This window comes from Hyperoodon ampullatus, assembly GCF_949752795.1.
Source record: "Hyperoodon ampullatus genome assembly, chromosome: 2".
Lineage (NCBI taxonomy): Eukaryota > Metazoa > Chordata > Mammalia > Artiodactyla > Ziphiidae > Hyperoodon > Hyperoodon ampullatus.
Window position 1 is genome coordinate 174,675,338 of NC_136915.1, and position 14,854 is coordinate 174,690,191.

A 14,854-nucleotide genomic window follows, 5' to 3' on the forward strand; every position below is an offset into this window, starting at 1 on the left:
GATGATGATTAGCCGTTTTTAGCAATAAAGTATTTTATAATTAAAGTATGAACATTTAAAAAATACTATTGCACACTTAAAAGACTACAGTATAGTGTAAATATAACTTTTACATGCACTGGGAAACCAAAAAATTTGCGTGACCTGCTTTAATGTGATATTTGCTTTATTGTTATAGTAAGGAACCTAATCTGCAAATATCTCCCAGGTATGCCTGCCCTGTGTAACCTGAGCTACTTTGCTTCATAATTCCTACTTTTCCAGAGGCAAGGTTTTTATTTTAAAAAGTAATTTTATTTACAAAGAAGAGACTCAAACCCTCTTTCCTTTCAGCTTATTCTGAGCCAGTTGTTCCATGCAAGGGGAACAACAGAAAAGTCCACAGCATAACAGGAAAAAAGCAAGCAGAGAAAGTAACAATACAGAAAAACGGGCTGACAGGAAGATTTTCCATAGACAAATAGAAATGGTTTAATTAAGAATTACTTGAAAGTATGTAATTAAAAATATTTATCACACACATCTCAGATTTTTTCCCTGTTTTTACTATAGGGTCTCCATATTAACGGCAGTTAGCAATGTAATTATGGAAGTGGCATGGTGCAGTTGAATCAGTCTGCCAGAAATTAAATCCTAGCTTCTGGATTTATTAGCTGTGGGACAAAAAGCAAGTTACCTAAACCTCTCTGTGCCTCAGTTTCTATAAAATGAGATTCAAACTGGCACCTTTAAAGTTACTGTGGAGATTAAAGATTAGAATAATGTTAGTATATGGTAAGTGCTTTATGGATGTTTGCATGTTACAATATTATTATTTCAAGAATATAATTTACAAATCTTTGGAATAAAATTCCCAAATTATAGTTCAATGATATTTCACCTACTGGGACAATCAAGAGTTCTATAAGATATCAAATTCTGTAAAGCATGTGATTTTTAACAAAAGAAAAAAGAGGGGTGAGGGTCAGAAATAAAAGTCATCTCTGCTCCCAGCTGATAAGTGGCCTAAGTGGCATTGGTGCTAACTCCTCTCTTTTGCAGTTAAGACACAGACAAACAAATCTATGCTCTATGAAAACGATACATTCTATTTTTCTTGTTCCAGGCTACCAGGAGCAACAGCTTCTTTGGCTTTTCAAAGACCAGCTCATATTTTTCACCTACAGTTCCCCACTACACTCAAAGGAATAAAGAAGGAAATACAAAAATACATTATCATGTGCAAAAATGTTCAGTCCCACCATTCCTTCCATACGCTTCTATTAGCCAGACAAGACTTTTATTATACTTTCAATTCCTTGCATACTTCAGTAAGCTTCCTGAGGGTAAGTTTTGGTGGCCAGTGCTACTTAAGGCCTAAGAAGTTCAAAAGTCCTATAGATTCAAACCCAATAATGTACTGGTAAACAGCTTTCTGGGAAGGAAAAACCAACAACAACAAAAAACCCCGCAACTCTGATTTACAGCATTTGCTTATTTCTGTGCTATAAATGTTCCATGGCTGGCTCACAAAATTCCTAAATATTTAACAACTGGCTCTCACTAGCCAGCAGGAATCGGCTCCAAGACATCACTATTTATTCATTACCTGGGTGATGTGGGTGCTCAGTTTCACTGAATTTCAATTTCCTCATTGTGGAAAGAAGGAACAATAGTACCTGTACTACACTGGGTTATACTGAGAATCAAATGAACTGGTGAATGTATACCCTAGTATAGCCTCAGGTATACAGCAAGCCCTTCTTAAATATCTGCTGCTGAGTAATGGAATTTGAGAAAATCTACTGAAATGTAAAGCTTTACATTCTTTTTAGTTAGTGATTCTACAATATCCGTTTCTTTGACATGTTTCAGTTAAACAGAGGATGGCCTCCAGCTTTCTAATCATATAATATTTCTGTATCCACTCTTCTCTGTACCTCCCACCCCTCCCTGAAGGAGTTTTTTTTTTTTTTTAATGCAAGTTAAATAGGCACAAGGGACAGAAGGTATTCTAAGAGTGTAGAAACTATAATCTGAGGGCAAAATAAGAAAGGAAACTAATGATGGTGTTAATTGCTTTGTTGAAGTAGTGAATACTCAATACTCACAAGAACCCTACGTAGTAGGCATTATTACCCACATTGTAAAGATGAGAAAACAAGATTCAGAAAGGTTAAATGATTTTCTGCCCAGCTAGTACGTGGCAGAAGTGAGAAATCTCAGTCCCAAATTTCTTATCACCTCTAACCTCATAATAGAAGATGCTTATTGTTAATACCAGCAAATGTGAAGTCAATTCAAATACCTGGCAGGAGAATGCTTGAGTGATCTGCGGCACATAAGTGAGATGAAATGCCACACGTGGACTCTATCAATGTGTAAAAAACAAACAAACAAAAAAACAAAACCACAAACACTCAGGGTTTTGAGGAAAAATGCTCATGAAATAAGTAGCAGGTGGGGGGAGCAGTATATATATCTATACACAAACCGTAGTTTGTTGGGTTTTATAAAAACCAAACTATATATTCAACTAGAAGGATATACAAGAAAATGTGAACAGTGGTTACTGGTCCTCTAGTTGACTAGATTAAATACTTCTAATTTCTAATTTTCTGTGGCAGGCATATACTATTTTTATTACAGAAAAAAGTTATAGTTAACATGTATACAGATGACGACTATGTAAAGATAACAAATATCAGAATTATTGAGATGTCTGGCTATGCTCTACCAAAAGAACCCCCAAATTTTGCGTTTACTATACTCTAAAAGTCATTAGAAAAGTATAAAAGAATTGTTAATGACATTCTTCTACCACTCACTGTTCTTTTTCATTTTAACTTTTATCTAAAATAGCAGCTTAGTAAAGTCAGCTAAAATCTCACACATTTGGTCATTTCATTTTCCTCCATGCCAAGTATAAGCATAACCACACTTTCCCAACAGCATGAAGAAACTGGATTATACAGTACTACCAAAATCTCCTATAACTACAGATCATTTTTTGGTCAAATGATCAATTCTATGGCAAAGGGCCCTTTCCTGGGCTTGTGCTATGTAAATATAACAACTGGACTTCATGCACACAATATACTTAAAGAGGTTTTTGCACAGTGAATGTTGAAGACAGAAAATTTCAGTTTGCAGATTTTTAAATGACTTATCTTTCTCTTGGCCTTCCCCAAGTCAGGAAGCAACTATATAGGATGTTCACTAATGTATTTAAAAATGCATGCAACAGGGCTTCCCTGGTGGCGCAGTGGTTGAGAGTACACCTGCCGATGCAGGGGACGCGGGTTCGTGCCCCGGTCCGGGAGGATCCCACATGCCACAGAGCGGCTGGGCCCGTAAGCCGTGGCCGCTGGGCCTGCGCGTCCGGAGCCTGTGCTCCGCAACAGGAGAGGCCGCAACAGTGAGAGGCCCGCATACCGTTAAAAAAAAAAAAAAATGCATGCAACAGTTTAAAAAAGTTTAGTAGAACAACAAAGACACCTACTTTACTTACAAGTCCCTAATCTTTTTTTTTTTTTTTTAGCTGTACGCGGGCCTCTCACTGTTGTGGCCTCTCCCATTGCGGAGCGCAGGCTCAGCGGCCATGGCTCACGGGCCCAGCCGCTCCGCGGCATGTGGGATCCTCCCAGACTGGGGCACGAACCCGTGTCCCCTGCATCGGCAGGCGGACTCTCAACCACTGTGCCACCAGGGAAGCCCCAAGTCCCTAATCTTTATCAGCACCTTTTTAGACCTTTTTCCTTAATTGTCTCCCGCACTGAATTCCCCTCCCCCTGCAAGAAGTCTTAATAGCACAGATAATACTGTATATCTGTTTATGTACTTTATGTATATCTCTGCCTTATACATTAAAAAGAGTAAGATATTTTCACCCTTTTGGGAGAGACATCACTCCTGTTGAGAAGGTATGAACTATACCAACCAAACAGTACAATCATTAGCTCATTTATCATCAGTGAGGGAGGTTGGGCATGTAGCCTTGCCAGTTCATAGACAATAGGGAATATGGGTTTAAATAATTTCTGTATTGTAATCAACAGAATTCTACTGCTGTTTCCCTTCAAAACAATTTGAAGTTGTGGACATCACCTGGGATATGAGCCAAAAATGATGGTTCTATCTGGGGAGAAACCAAAATTAAGTCACATGATATAAGGGCAGAATGAAGAGAAATAATACTATTCTAAAAAAATTAAACCTATGTCAAGTGAATTATAGGATTTAAAAAGTCATGGTGAAAAAAAAAAAAACAAAAAAAAAACAAAAACAAAACAACAAAAAAAAAAGTCATGGTGAAACAAATTCTTGAATCTAAAAATAAACTTTAAAATATAAAATATTTAAATTTTACCATCAAAAGATCAAAATTGGTTTTTGTTTTTGTTTTTTTGAAGGGGGAGGAATTCCCTGTAACTACAAATCATTTTTAGGAGAAATAATCCATTAGTGCCTTAACACAAAATCTAATCATGTTTGAACCAACAGAATTTTTTTTAAACTGAAGACTTTGAATGAGATGAAAATTATGCTTTGAAAAGAAATAAAAGTACCTTTCTCTTTCCTTGGAACCTTTGACACAGAAGAAAATAAAAAAGACTCATTTTTTGGTTCAGAAAGGTCCGGCAACAAGACGGCCTTGCTAGATCTAGTCCTTGTGCTATGGGAAGATTTAGTCAAAGCAACTGTGGCAAGCAATTTTTCTTCTTGGTCATTTGGTTCTTTGTCTGTCATTTCTTCATCTATGCATTTTTCTGATATTGAGCGTAATAAACGTTTTTGGCTTTGGTTTTCAGTCCTTTTTGTAAGCTTCTTCTTAGAGCTCATCGCTGTAACAAGTTCCTCATTTGGCACTAAAACTGATTTTTCTAAAGCTGGTTTTCCAACATCAGCATTTTCACTTTTAGCTGGGGTGTTTCTTGTAGATCTCCTTTGGATGCTGAGACCTTCTCTCTTCTTGAGACTTCTTGCTTCCTTAACAGCCTTAGATTCTACATCTTCAGATGGATTAATTTTTCTTGGTCTACCACGTTTCCTAGGTGTAGCAGGAGTATCAAATTCTGCTTGAAGAGTCAACTGGGATGAACCAAGTTTGGAATCTTCTATTACATCTGATGCACTAACTTCCCTCTTTTGAACCCTTTTACTATGTTGAAGAGGCAGTTGATCTTCAATGGACTCCCCATCTTGTTTATATCCTGTATTTTTAGAAGTTTCCAAATTAGCACTTCTCAATTTCCTGGTACTTCTGCTAGGACTTGCTACTTTACTGACTTTCAGATCATTTATAACTTCAACACTTTCCTGATTTTCGAGAGATTTTTTAATTCGTTTAGGAGTCCTTTTTGTAACAGATGAAAGCTTAACTTCTTTTCTAAAAGAAGTTTCTTCAGTTGCTGGTTCCCACAGCTGAGATGATTTTAACCTTCTTAATTCCCTACCTGGAGTAACCTGTAATTCTGGTTCCACAGAATTAATATTTTCTAAAGTGTCTTGAGTAATTTCTTTTTTTCTCTTTCCTCTCCTAGGAGTAATAGAATTTTGAGGTATTTGCTGGTTATGAGATATTCCTTTATCATCAGAACAGGCACAGGCACTTTCAAAAGCCCCCGAAATTTCTTTTGTTTTCCTAGTTTTCTTCATAACTGAAAGTCCCAGCATCTCAGGAGTAGCAACATCTGCTGACTCTTCCTGTTGTGCCGATTTGACATTCAGGTTTTGGACACGTCCTCTTTTGCGAGTTCTGGAGGAAATCACGTCATTAACTTCGCTGACATTTATAGTCACCGTACTTGTTTCCTGAACAGTCTTAAATGTAGATTTGGCTAACTTGGTGGAACACATTACCTTTTGGCTTATTAAAGGTATGTTTTCTTGAATGGACTGTTCCATTGTATCTGAAGTAATTTCTTTACTTCTTGTGTCTTTAATTACATCTAATAAATTTTCTGCGATTGCTACTTTAATTGGTTCAGGCACATATGGTAATGTCTCTACCCTTTGGGACTCCTGATCACTAGTTATGACAGATGGCAAATTTGCAACATGTCCGTGATTATCATTTTCCCCACTGTATACATGTTTTTCCTCAGTGGCTGCATTAGCTGCTTTAGCTAGCACATTAGATGCTGCAGAATCACCTGTCTCTACTTCTCCTTCTTCACCTTCCAAAATCAAGGTAAAGTTGCTCTGTGGCACAAAAAGTTCCCCATCTACTTCAACAATGTCACACTCAGCAGAGTCTTTGTTATCAGGTAAGTCACAAAACTGTTGCTCAATGGTATCAAAATTGTATCGAAGCTTAAGAGTTCCTGAGGGATACAACTCATTAAATGAAAGATTCCTAGCCTCTTGTCCTGAATCTTGAACTTCAAGCTTTTCATGTTCAATTACCTAAAAGGAATTAAAGATAAGAGACTGTTAATGTATACATTTACTTTAACCTAAAGCATAAATTTTTTTCATGACCACCTCTCCCTTGGTGTATGAATTGTTAAACATAAACTACATCTGATATGGCATATACTTATGGGTTTACTTTATAAAATATCCATTTAAGCAATCAGACTTTCTCATTCAGTCAAAATAACTAGATAGAAAAAGATTGAGATTCTGAATGGAATTAAAAGTAGAATTCTACATTTCCCTGGCTAAAAAAGACAGTCTTAACAAAACCTTAAAAAATTATTATGATGCTAACTAACAGTTGTGATAATTAAGGACTTATTCTATTCTCACCCAAGGAAAGAAAAATTAACCGGAGAAAAAGAAACAACCCCCAAACTGTGATTTAATGATAATCCCCAAATTACCTAACTAACCACACTTTTTCTAAACAGCATGATCCCCATAAGGTTGAAGAAGAATTCACCTACATAAGCTCCCTTGGGCTAGACTCAATCCTCTTCCCTTTGCTGGGGCTGCATAAACCATGAAATTCCTAAGGCTTTCAAGTTCAGTACCTCTCTTGCAAGGGTTTGGTGGAAGAAGGAATGCTCCTTGCATTTACCTTTTGGTAAGGGAAGGGGAGAAAAAGGAGGAGGCAGAAAGTAACAGAGAGATCTCCTGACCAAGAAGGTAGAACATTACCACCCACCTAAACAATGACATTTTCCCACTCCCCAAACATTCAGTGAAATGAAAGACTGGAAATACCCAGGAATGAGGATTCCCATTTACACCATGCCCACAAATTGTGTTAGCTTCCCAGCTGAAGGAACAGGGACTTTATCCATCTAACTCACGGTGAGAATACTCATGAAACTGAATATGGATAACCATGACATTTCTATGAGTTAAACCTCCCAAATATTATACAATCACATCTCTATAAATAATTAGAAGAGGTGATTTTTCTTCATCTTAAATTCATTTATCATATAAAAGTTGCCTGTTGATAATAAAAGAGATTTGGTGGAATTTTAAGAAATGTAAGTCATATTAAATACCAACCCCCCACACACACACACAAAAGTCCCCACCTTTCTGGAGCGTCTAAGAAGTTAAACCCCAGCCAGCAGAACAGAATTTTCCCACAAGTATGAATGGGGGGGGTGGGGGGGTGGGGGGGGTGGGAAAGAATCCTATTTAACTGTACTCGATTATTCTCAAATATAAGCTCTGGATAGTTTCGATGTCATACATGTCTCTAGAGTAACCAATAGCTGTTTTCTTATGGCTAAAAGAACTTTCATTTGAACCGGATACTGAGCAAAAATTAAATTATTAAAATTGTGACTTCTTTAACACAGCCTTTTGGTTTTCATGAAAAACAATTTCTTAAAGGATGTGCTCCGTAATTCCACAATATATTGATATACTTTTTTGAACGCAGATTTTTTAAAAGAGGTTTTCATATAGCAGTCAAATAAATGAATACATCAGATTTGAACTATGGTTTGAAACCGAACTAAACCAAAACTAAAAGACGGACAAAGAAATAAAAAATTATTTTTTTTACATGAATTTCTTGAGTATCAGGAGAATCATCAGAAATTGGAGGCTTTTCTTCTGGTAAGTCAACACTTGCTTTTAGTATATCAACTTCTACTTCATGATCTTCTTTTAAGTTCAGTGCTGTTTCCTGGTCAAGCCTATGTTCAGAGATAACAGGGCCTTCAGAGACAACAAGCCCAGAGCTTCCACTATCACCAAGAACATCAGCCATAGCTGAAAGAAAAATGAGAGTTAATCTTCCATATTTTAAACTAAAAACAAAAAAAGATATATACACAACTGGGGAAGCAAACAGAAGGGAAAAGGCTGCATTGCACTTAATGTTTCCTTGAAAAACTGTCATAGTGCCAAAAAATTTCTAACATCTTAAAAGAGGAAAAGCCTATTGAGGATTTACATATCACTCCTGTTTCATCAGTATCCAATCACTCAGTTTAAACAATACATATTTGCTTTCCACAAAAATAAAACACAGTAGATAAATTTTACATTTAAAAATGACAACTTTGGTTTTTCTCAACTAGAATATAATTCTTGCCCTTACTGTGAAACTTCAATATGATGATAAACTGCTCTGAGGAGCTCAGATGTGTTTGTTCCTTATTAATCTGAAAATTATGTTCACCAGGTGACTACTAGACAACCAGCTATCCTTGTTGAGCCATTACAGAATTACATGAGGGACATGCAATCTGGGCTTTGATCTGGCTAGATCAAATATCTAGTCCTTTGTGAAAAGGACTAGATATTTCCCTTTTGGCAGAAAGCATCCAAATGGCCACATATTCTACCATTTAAATAAATTGGGGGGGATCATAAAGAAAAATTTCTCCTTATTTTTCACCTTCCTCTTTAAACAACCTTTACTGGCGAAAACAATAAAGTCTTAAAAATCTGTGCACACTCCTTGACCCAGCAAGGCCATGTTTAGGAATCTGCTCAAAAGAAACACTGACAAAGACTGTGCAAAGATGCATACACAATAATATTCACTGCAAAAATAAGACAGCAAAACAAACAAAAATGGTCATCAGGTCAAACTGTTCACCAATCAGCAATTAGTTAAGCATGCCACAGAACATCCATACTATGAAATACTATTATAGCCACTAAAAAGAACAGAATTAATCTGTATTAATGACATGGGAAAATATCTTAAATATACTGTTAAGTGAAAAAGAAAGTTGTTTTTGATTATAATAAATTTAATTGTTAATAATTTATAATAGCTAACATTTATTGAGCTTTTATTAACAGTGAAAGCTATTAAATTTTATAGACAAAGAAACAGAGATATAGCTCATAGTCTTATACATAGTAAGTGCAGAACAGGGTTATGAACCCAAGCAGTCTTTTTAAATCCTTGGTATTCTCTATCCACCGCACTTAACCTCCTCTTTCAACATATTGGGAAAAAATGCACAGGAAAAAAACTCAGGGAAAAGACACTTTCTTAATAATAGATTCTTAAACTGGGGTAACCGGGTTATGGGGATTTTTACTTTATATGTGAGACTATGATTTCCTGATTATTTTACAGTAAATATATATTACATTCTTAATGGGCAGGGTGTGTGTGGGGGGTGGGGGGAGAACAGGTCTACTCAAGCTTGTCCTAAGCCCTATTCATAATGTGACAGGAGGAGGATATAACGGTTAAGAACATGAGCTCTAGAGCCAGACAGTGTCAACACCATATGTGAAATGCTTAGACAAGTCCTCACGTGAAATGCTTAGACAAGTTCTAGGCACAGGCATTCAAGGTGTCTGCTTTCCCTAAACCCAGCTGTGAGTTCAATGAGGAAAATATATCTTCCTCATCTCTGTATAGTCAGGGTCTAACTGAGAGGAGGCACTCAAAAAAAAAACAAAACAAAACAAATTCCATGTATCTGTTCATTTTCCCTGGAAAAAAATCAGTCATTTAAGATTATTTTCTAATAATAATAAGCCAATCTTGGCTATATGTTACCACAAACACAGAACAAATATGGAAGTTTCCCTGTATATATAACTGAATCTCAGAAGATCAAAAAGCAGGTGTGCAGTCTGGCTGGAGACTGGTAATTCACTTTGCTCTTCTTTAAATATATCCACAAAAACCATTCTAAGACTTCCACTATGAGAACCACAGAGTGTTTTATAAGCAACCCACTGTTTGGTAGCTGACACACCTCCTCAGAATTCTATTTTTAGCTGGGGAAACAACTGGAGAATAACTGAGATAACGAAGTCTGGATTATTGTCCAGATTCTTTTGTCCTAAGAATAGAACACTCTTTAGACACAACACTAAAATGAAATCATTCTAAAGTCAAAATAATACATACATTTATTGTTACCTGCTCTAATTGTAGAGGTACAGCTTTCAACAGGTACCAGTCCTTCGTCTAAAACAGGTTCCTTGGACTTCAGGGTGAGGATTTTCCTTTAGAAATAGAAATATATACTTTAGTGTGTAAGAAGATTCCATCTGCTCTAATCTGCTTTACCCAATTCTTACTTTTCATTTTGTTCATGAAAACTGAGGTTCAGAGAAAATACCATGCAACTTCATCCACAATAGTACTAAATAATTTACAAGTGAATTTAGAAACAAGTAATGCTGTATTTGTTTTTCCTATTTTCTAAATTTTTTTTGTTGAATACAATGGCATGACCTTAAACTACAAATAAAATGATTTAAAAATGCTGGTCAGTATAAATTACACTTAGGCCAATTTTTAATTATCTGTGGCCACATTCTTCAAATAAATCTATCAAATATTATGGACATTTCCCCCATATACTCCGTAGAATCAGATTCAATATTTTAATGCTAACTGGAAAGCACATGATAAATGACTCAAAATCGGAGACCAGTGTGACCTGCATTAATTCACTTGATAAGTGTTCTGGAAAGATGTTGACAGTGGTCCCTTTCTATTCTGAGCTGGCCTTTCCCTAAAGCCAACTAAAGCATGCTGATTTTTTAAACTGGACAAACTGTAAAGTAAATTCAAGAAAAAGTATGTATTTGGAATATATACACATTTATCTGTAGGTATATTTGTAAGACTTAACTTAATCACAATACTTATAGTAAGGATAACTAAGAACCCACAACCAAATAAGTTTACATTTAAAAAGGAACTAGCTTGCCAAGGATGGTGAATATTCACCTAGATTGTTACTGATGACCACAAAGTTTCTGGTCAAGTGAATGCTCTTTTGATTTGCCATTGTTGTAATTATCCATCAAACCCATTACAATAAATATTAGTTTTCATTAAAATTTAAAAAACCTTAGAATTAAACAACAAAACAATCTTGATAATCCTTTTGTACTGTTTCTCCCTCTTTTTCCATGAAGGCCTGGCAAAGATCACAGTTAATCAGGATTTCTCTTCCAGAAGTGAAGCATCTGATTGAGTTCAATGTATGAGAGAGAGGTGACTATCATGATACTGATTTTTGTGGGTGGTTTGTGAAGTCACTCTCAAGACTTATAAAGTAATGAACCATTTACAATGTCTTAAATTATCACATTATATGTGGGCTAATCTTAGTAAATTACCCTTACTACTTCTTGATAACTGAAGCTGCAACTTTTTTGGTATTCTCTACAACAGCAGTCAGCCTTTTTGGCACCAGGGACCACTTTCACAGAAGACAATTTTTCCATGGATGAAGGGGGATGGTTCAGGCAGTAATGCGAGCGAAGGGGAGCGACAGATGAAGCTTCACTTGCTCGCCCACCACTCACCTCCTGCTGTGCGGCCTGGTTCCTAACCGGTACCCGTCCGCAGCCGGTCCGCAGCCCGGGGGTTGGAGACCCCTACTCTGCAACAGTGTTACTCAAAGTGCTGATATACAATGTGTCCAGTCTTGCAGTGAGATAAGGAGTTTATGCCAGAAGGTCAATCAATCAATTACTTCACTGATTAGCTCAGCTGACTTTCAAAAAAGGCTACTGATATATATTCTAACAGAAGCTGCTATCTTGTTGTAGACCATAAACTGGGAACTGGCATCAATCTTATTAGACCGCACTTTAAGTAGCACTGCCATACATCATCTAGTACACTGGCTAAATGTGTTAAGTGCTAAATGAAACGGAATAATTGGGAGCATAACAGTTCAAGCAGTCACTGAAAAACAAAAACTGCTAGAGTCTTGTATCAATCAAATGGCAGGGAACACTACTGCCTCTGAACCATCTCCCTTATGCTCTGCCTTGGTGCTATAGGATACATACCTGATCATCCTGAAACCACTGAAAATGGGAGAGCATGGAGGGATGCGTGGCTGTGAGTGACACTTTCGGTTTTCAACAAAAATAGAATCACCGAAGAATATTAAAGAGTTCTGCCTCAATTTATCATGTCTCTATATATTTAGGAAACATCTGGTATCATTCTCAGATTTCATAATAACTATGAAATAACACACAGTTGTACAAATGAACTTCTTTCATAACAGAAAACATTACCAAAATGGAAATGCCAAAGATCAAAATAAGAGCTAATCTATGCATAGAACAAATATCAATATTTACTACTGCTTCACAGTTTCATTAAACTTTATTAATATTTGAAATTTTCTCTATAAACTTACCCTTCACAGACTGATGGTATACAAAGAGAAGCTTCAACTCCTTGAATGGGGCTTAAGGTATTTAATTCTGAAAGTGCCCCCTCTGCAACTGAGAGATCCTTTGTTTCTGCATCTTCTAAAGTGCCTAAAAATCACACAATTAAGGACATTCATAATTATTTATGCTAAATGTTTAGCGATTACTCACGGTCTTGGCCTATTACTTTTTAATAAGTTGTTGGGTCTGCTTTTTGTACTTTTAGGTTTACTCCATTGGCATCAGACTGCAAGTTCCTTCTACTTCTCTGAGCCTAGGTCAAGAGCCCCCCTCCCAAGCCCCTCTCTTTCATCTACCACTCACACTTTCGGCTTAACAGGCACTGTTGCAAGTGTTTTACATGTAAGAACTCTCTTAATCCTCAACATCCAAAGAGGTATACTATTTCTCCCATTTTACAGATGAGAAAACAGAAGCATATGGTTACACTGCTTATCCCAGATCACAAACCTAGTAACTAGCTGAGCTAGTAAGATTCAAATCTAGCTTATTTCACTCTAAAGTTTGTGCTATATAATCCCCCACAAAAACAATAAAAATTTCTATTTGAGACTGTCTAATCATTTTAGGACTAATCAATGAAGACACTGACATGAACATCCTTGTCGAACATTTACCATTCAAATATTTTAGTGGAACACAGCACATCAAAAGAGTAATGTAAACTTCTAAACATATGCTATTTATAAAGAGAGTGCTAAATTCTTAGAGCAATTAATAATGTGTATGTTTATTAAATAAAGACATCATAGCCCAAACTTCACGGCATTCACATTTTGAGAAACCTTAGTTCAGCTTAAGCAGAACGTATTTCCCCAAAGAAACCACTATGACACAGATTTTTATATAAGTATTGGGTTTTACATATTTAAAGTTAAGAATTACCTTTAAATCTATGCAGGGGTAAGAAACATAAAAATAGAATAACTTTTCTGATCCACCAATTCTAAGCCAAATCTCTCCCCTTCCTGGTGTTCTACTGGTCCTTTCTATATTCCCCAGTGTAGCATTTATCAAACTGCATTGTACGTGCTTGTTTGATATAATCCACTAGGTTCAAAATTACATGTGGGCAGGTGCTATGTCTACTTATTACTTTATCACTTAACACTTAGCACACACAAAGCCGGAGCCCACCTGTTGCACATAAATTAGGGGCTCAAAAATTTTTTGACAAATGAATATAAAGACAATAAGTTCATGGGTCTTTGGACATTACTTTTCAGTTTCCAGTGATTATTTTGGAGGTAGGGATGGAGAGTAGAATGAACTTCCTGTTTTCTGAGCAGCTTTCTAGAAAGTTGAGGCTGCTGTATGGATAAGTTAACCTAGTCTGTAAAGGTAGTATTATTATTTCTCATAGCTATAGGAAGACCTTAAGTCACACTGATACCTGACATTTCTTCCTTAACCATTACTGTTCTTTTCCAAATTTCATTTCCAAATGAAAACAGAACACACATTAAGTTCTCCTCTCCTCAAATCTCATACCTACTTATAATGAATGTAACAATATAAGTAAGCCATATTTGTAAGTGGAAAGAATTAAGATATGTGTATTATGTCTAGAACCTACTGTGCTGTGACCATTAATTATTTAACCCCGATGCTTTTCTTATGACAGAAAAACCTCTATTACAAATTTTACTGAAGAGTATCAATGGCCATTTTGAATATTTGGGATGAGTTCTTACCCATTTGTTTCTCCAGGTCTGGAGGAGTTACTTCCGATTCAAATGTATCTTTATCACTGCTCTCAGTCTGTTCAGTTAAATTAGTAATTTGTTCAGTGGAAGAGCGTGTCACTGGCTTAGAGGCCATGAAAATACCTTCAAAGTCTTCTGGTGATGGAGCATCCTGATACTCCAAGGTAGTCTGGTCTGATCTGGTTGAAATATTGCTATTTTCTATGCTCACATCCAGCTTCTCCAAACTTTGTGAAGTTGTATCCTGCGACCTCACATTCATTTCCTGATGGTCCTTTTCAGGGTTATTCAGGGGAAAAGATGTTGCCTTATCTTTATTCTTCAGCCATTCAGCTTCTGCTGGAACTGCACATTTATGGAAAGGTGCAGTAATAAATGCTTTTGTTTTGCTGTCATCTGCAGCCTGTTAAGTAAAAGGTTTGGAGAAAAATAATTTTACTAATAAAAATCAGTCACGTCTAAGCTATCCATCCCAATCATACCCACCCCACCCTTTCCACGTTCCGTTTTTCTCCAAATTCTTTTCTCCATCAAAATTCACTTATTTTAAATCCATTCTCTTCAGA

At 36.3% G+C, this 14,854-nt stretch overlaps 1 protein-coding gene across 1 annotated transcript in view; it reads right to left on the reverse strand.

Moving 5' to 3' along the window:
* The window catches only part of AHCTF1 (AT-hook containing transcription factor 1), a 71,920-nt gene that overhangs the window by 4,081 nt on the left and 52,985 nt on the right, over positions 1–14,854 (reverse strand). Inside the window, exons 28-32 of the mRNA XM_079696316.1 lie at positions 14,277–14,691; positions 12,546–12,669; positions 10,280–10,377; positions 7,955–8,163; positions 4,548–6,387 (exon numbers count right to left, since the gene is read on the reverse strand). Coding sequence (XP_079552442.1) covers positions 4,548–6,387; positions 7,955–8,163; positions 10,280–10,377; positions 12,546–12,669; positions 14,277–14,691 — 2,686 coding nt within the window. The remainder of the gene's footprint in view (positions 1–4,547; positions 6,388–7,954; positions 8,164–10,279; positions 10,378–12,545; positions 12,670–14,276; positions 14,692–14,854) is intronic.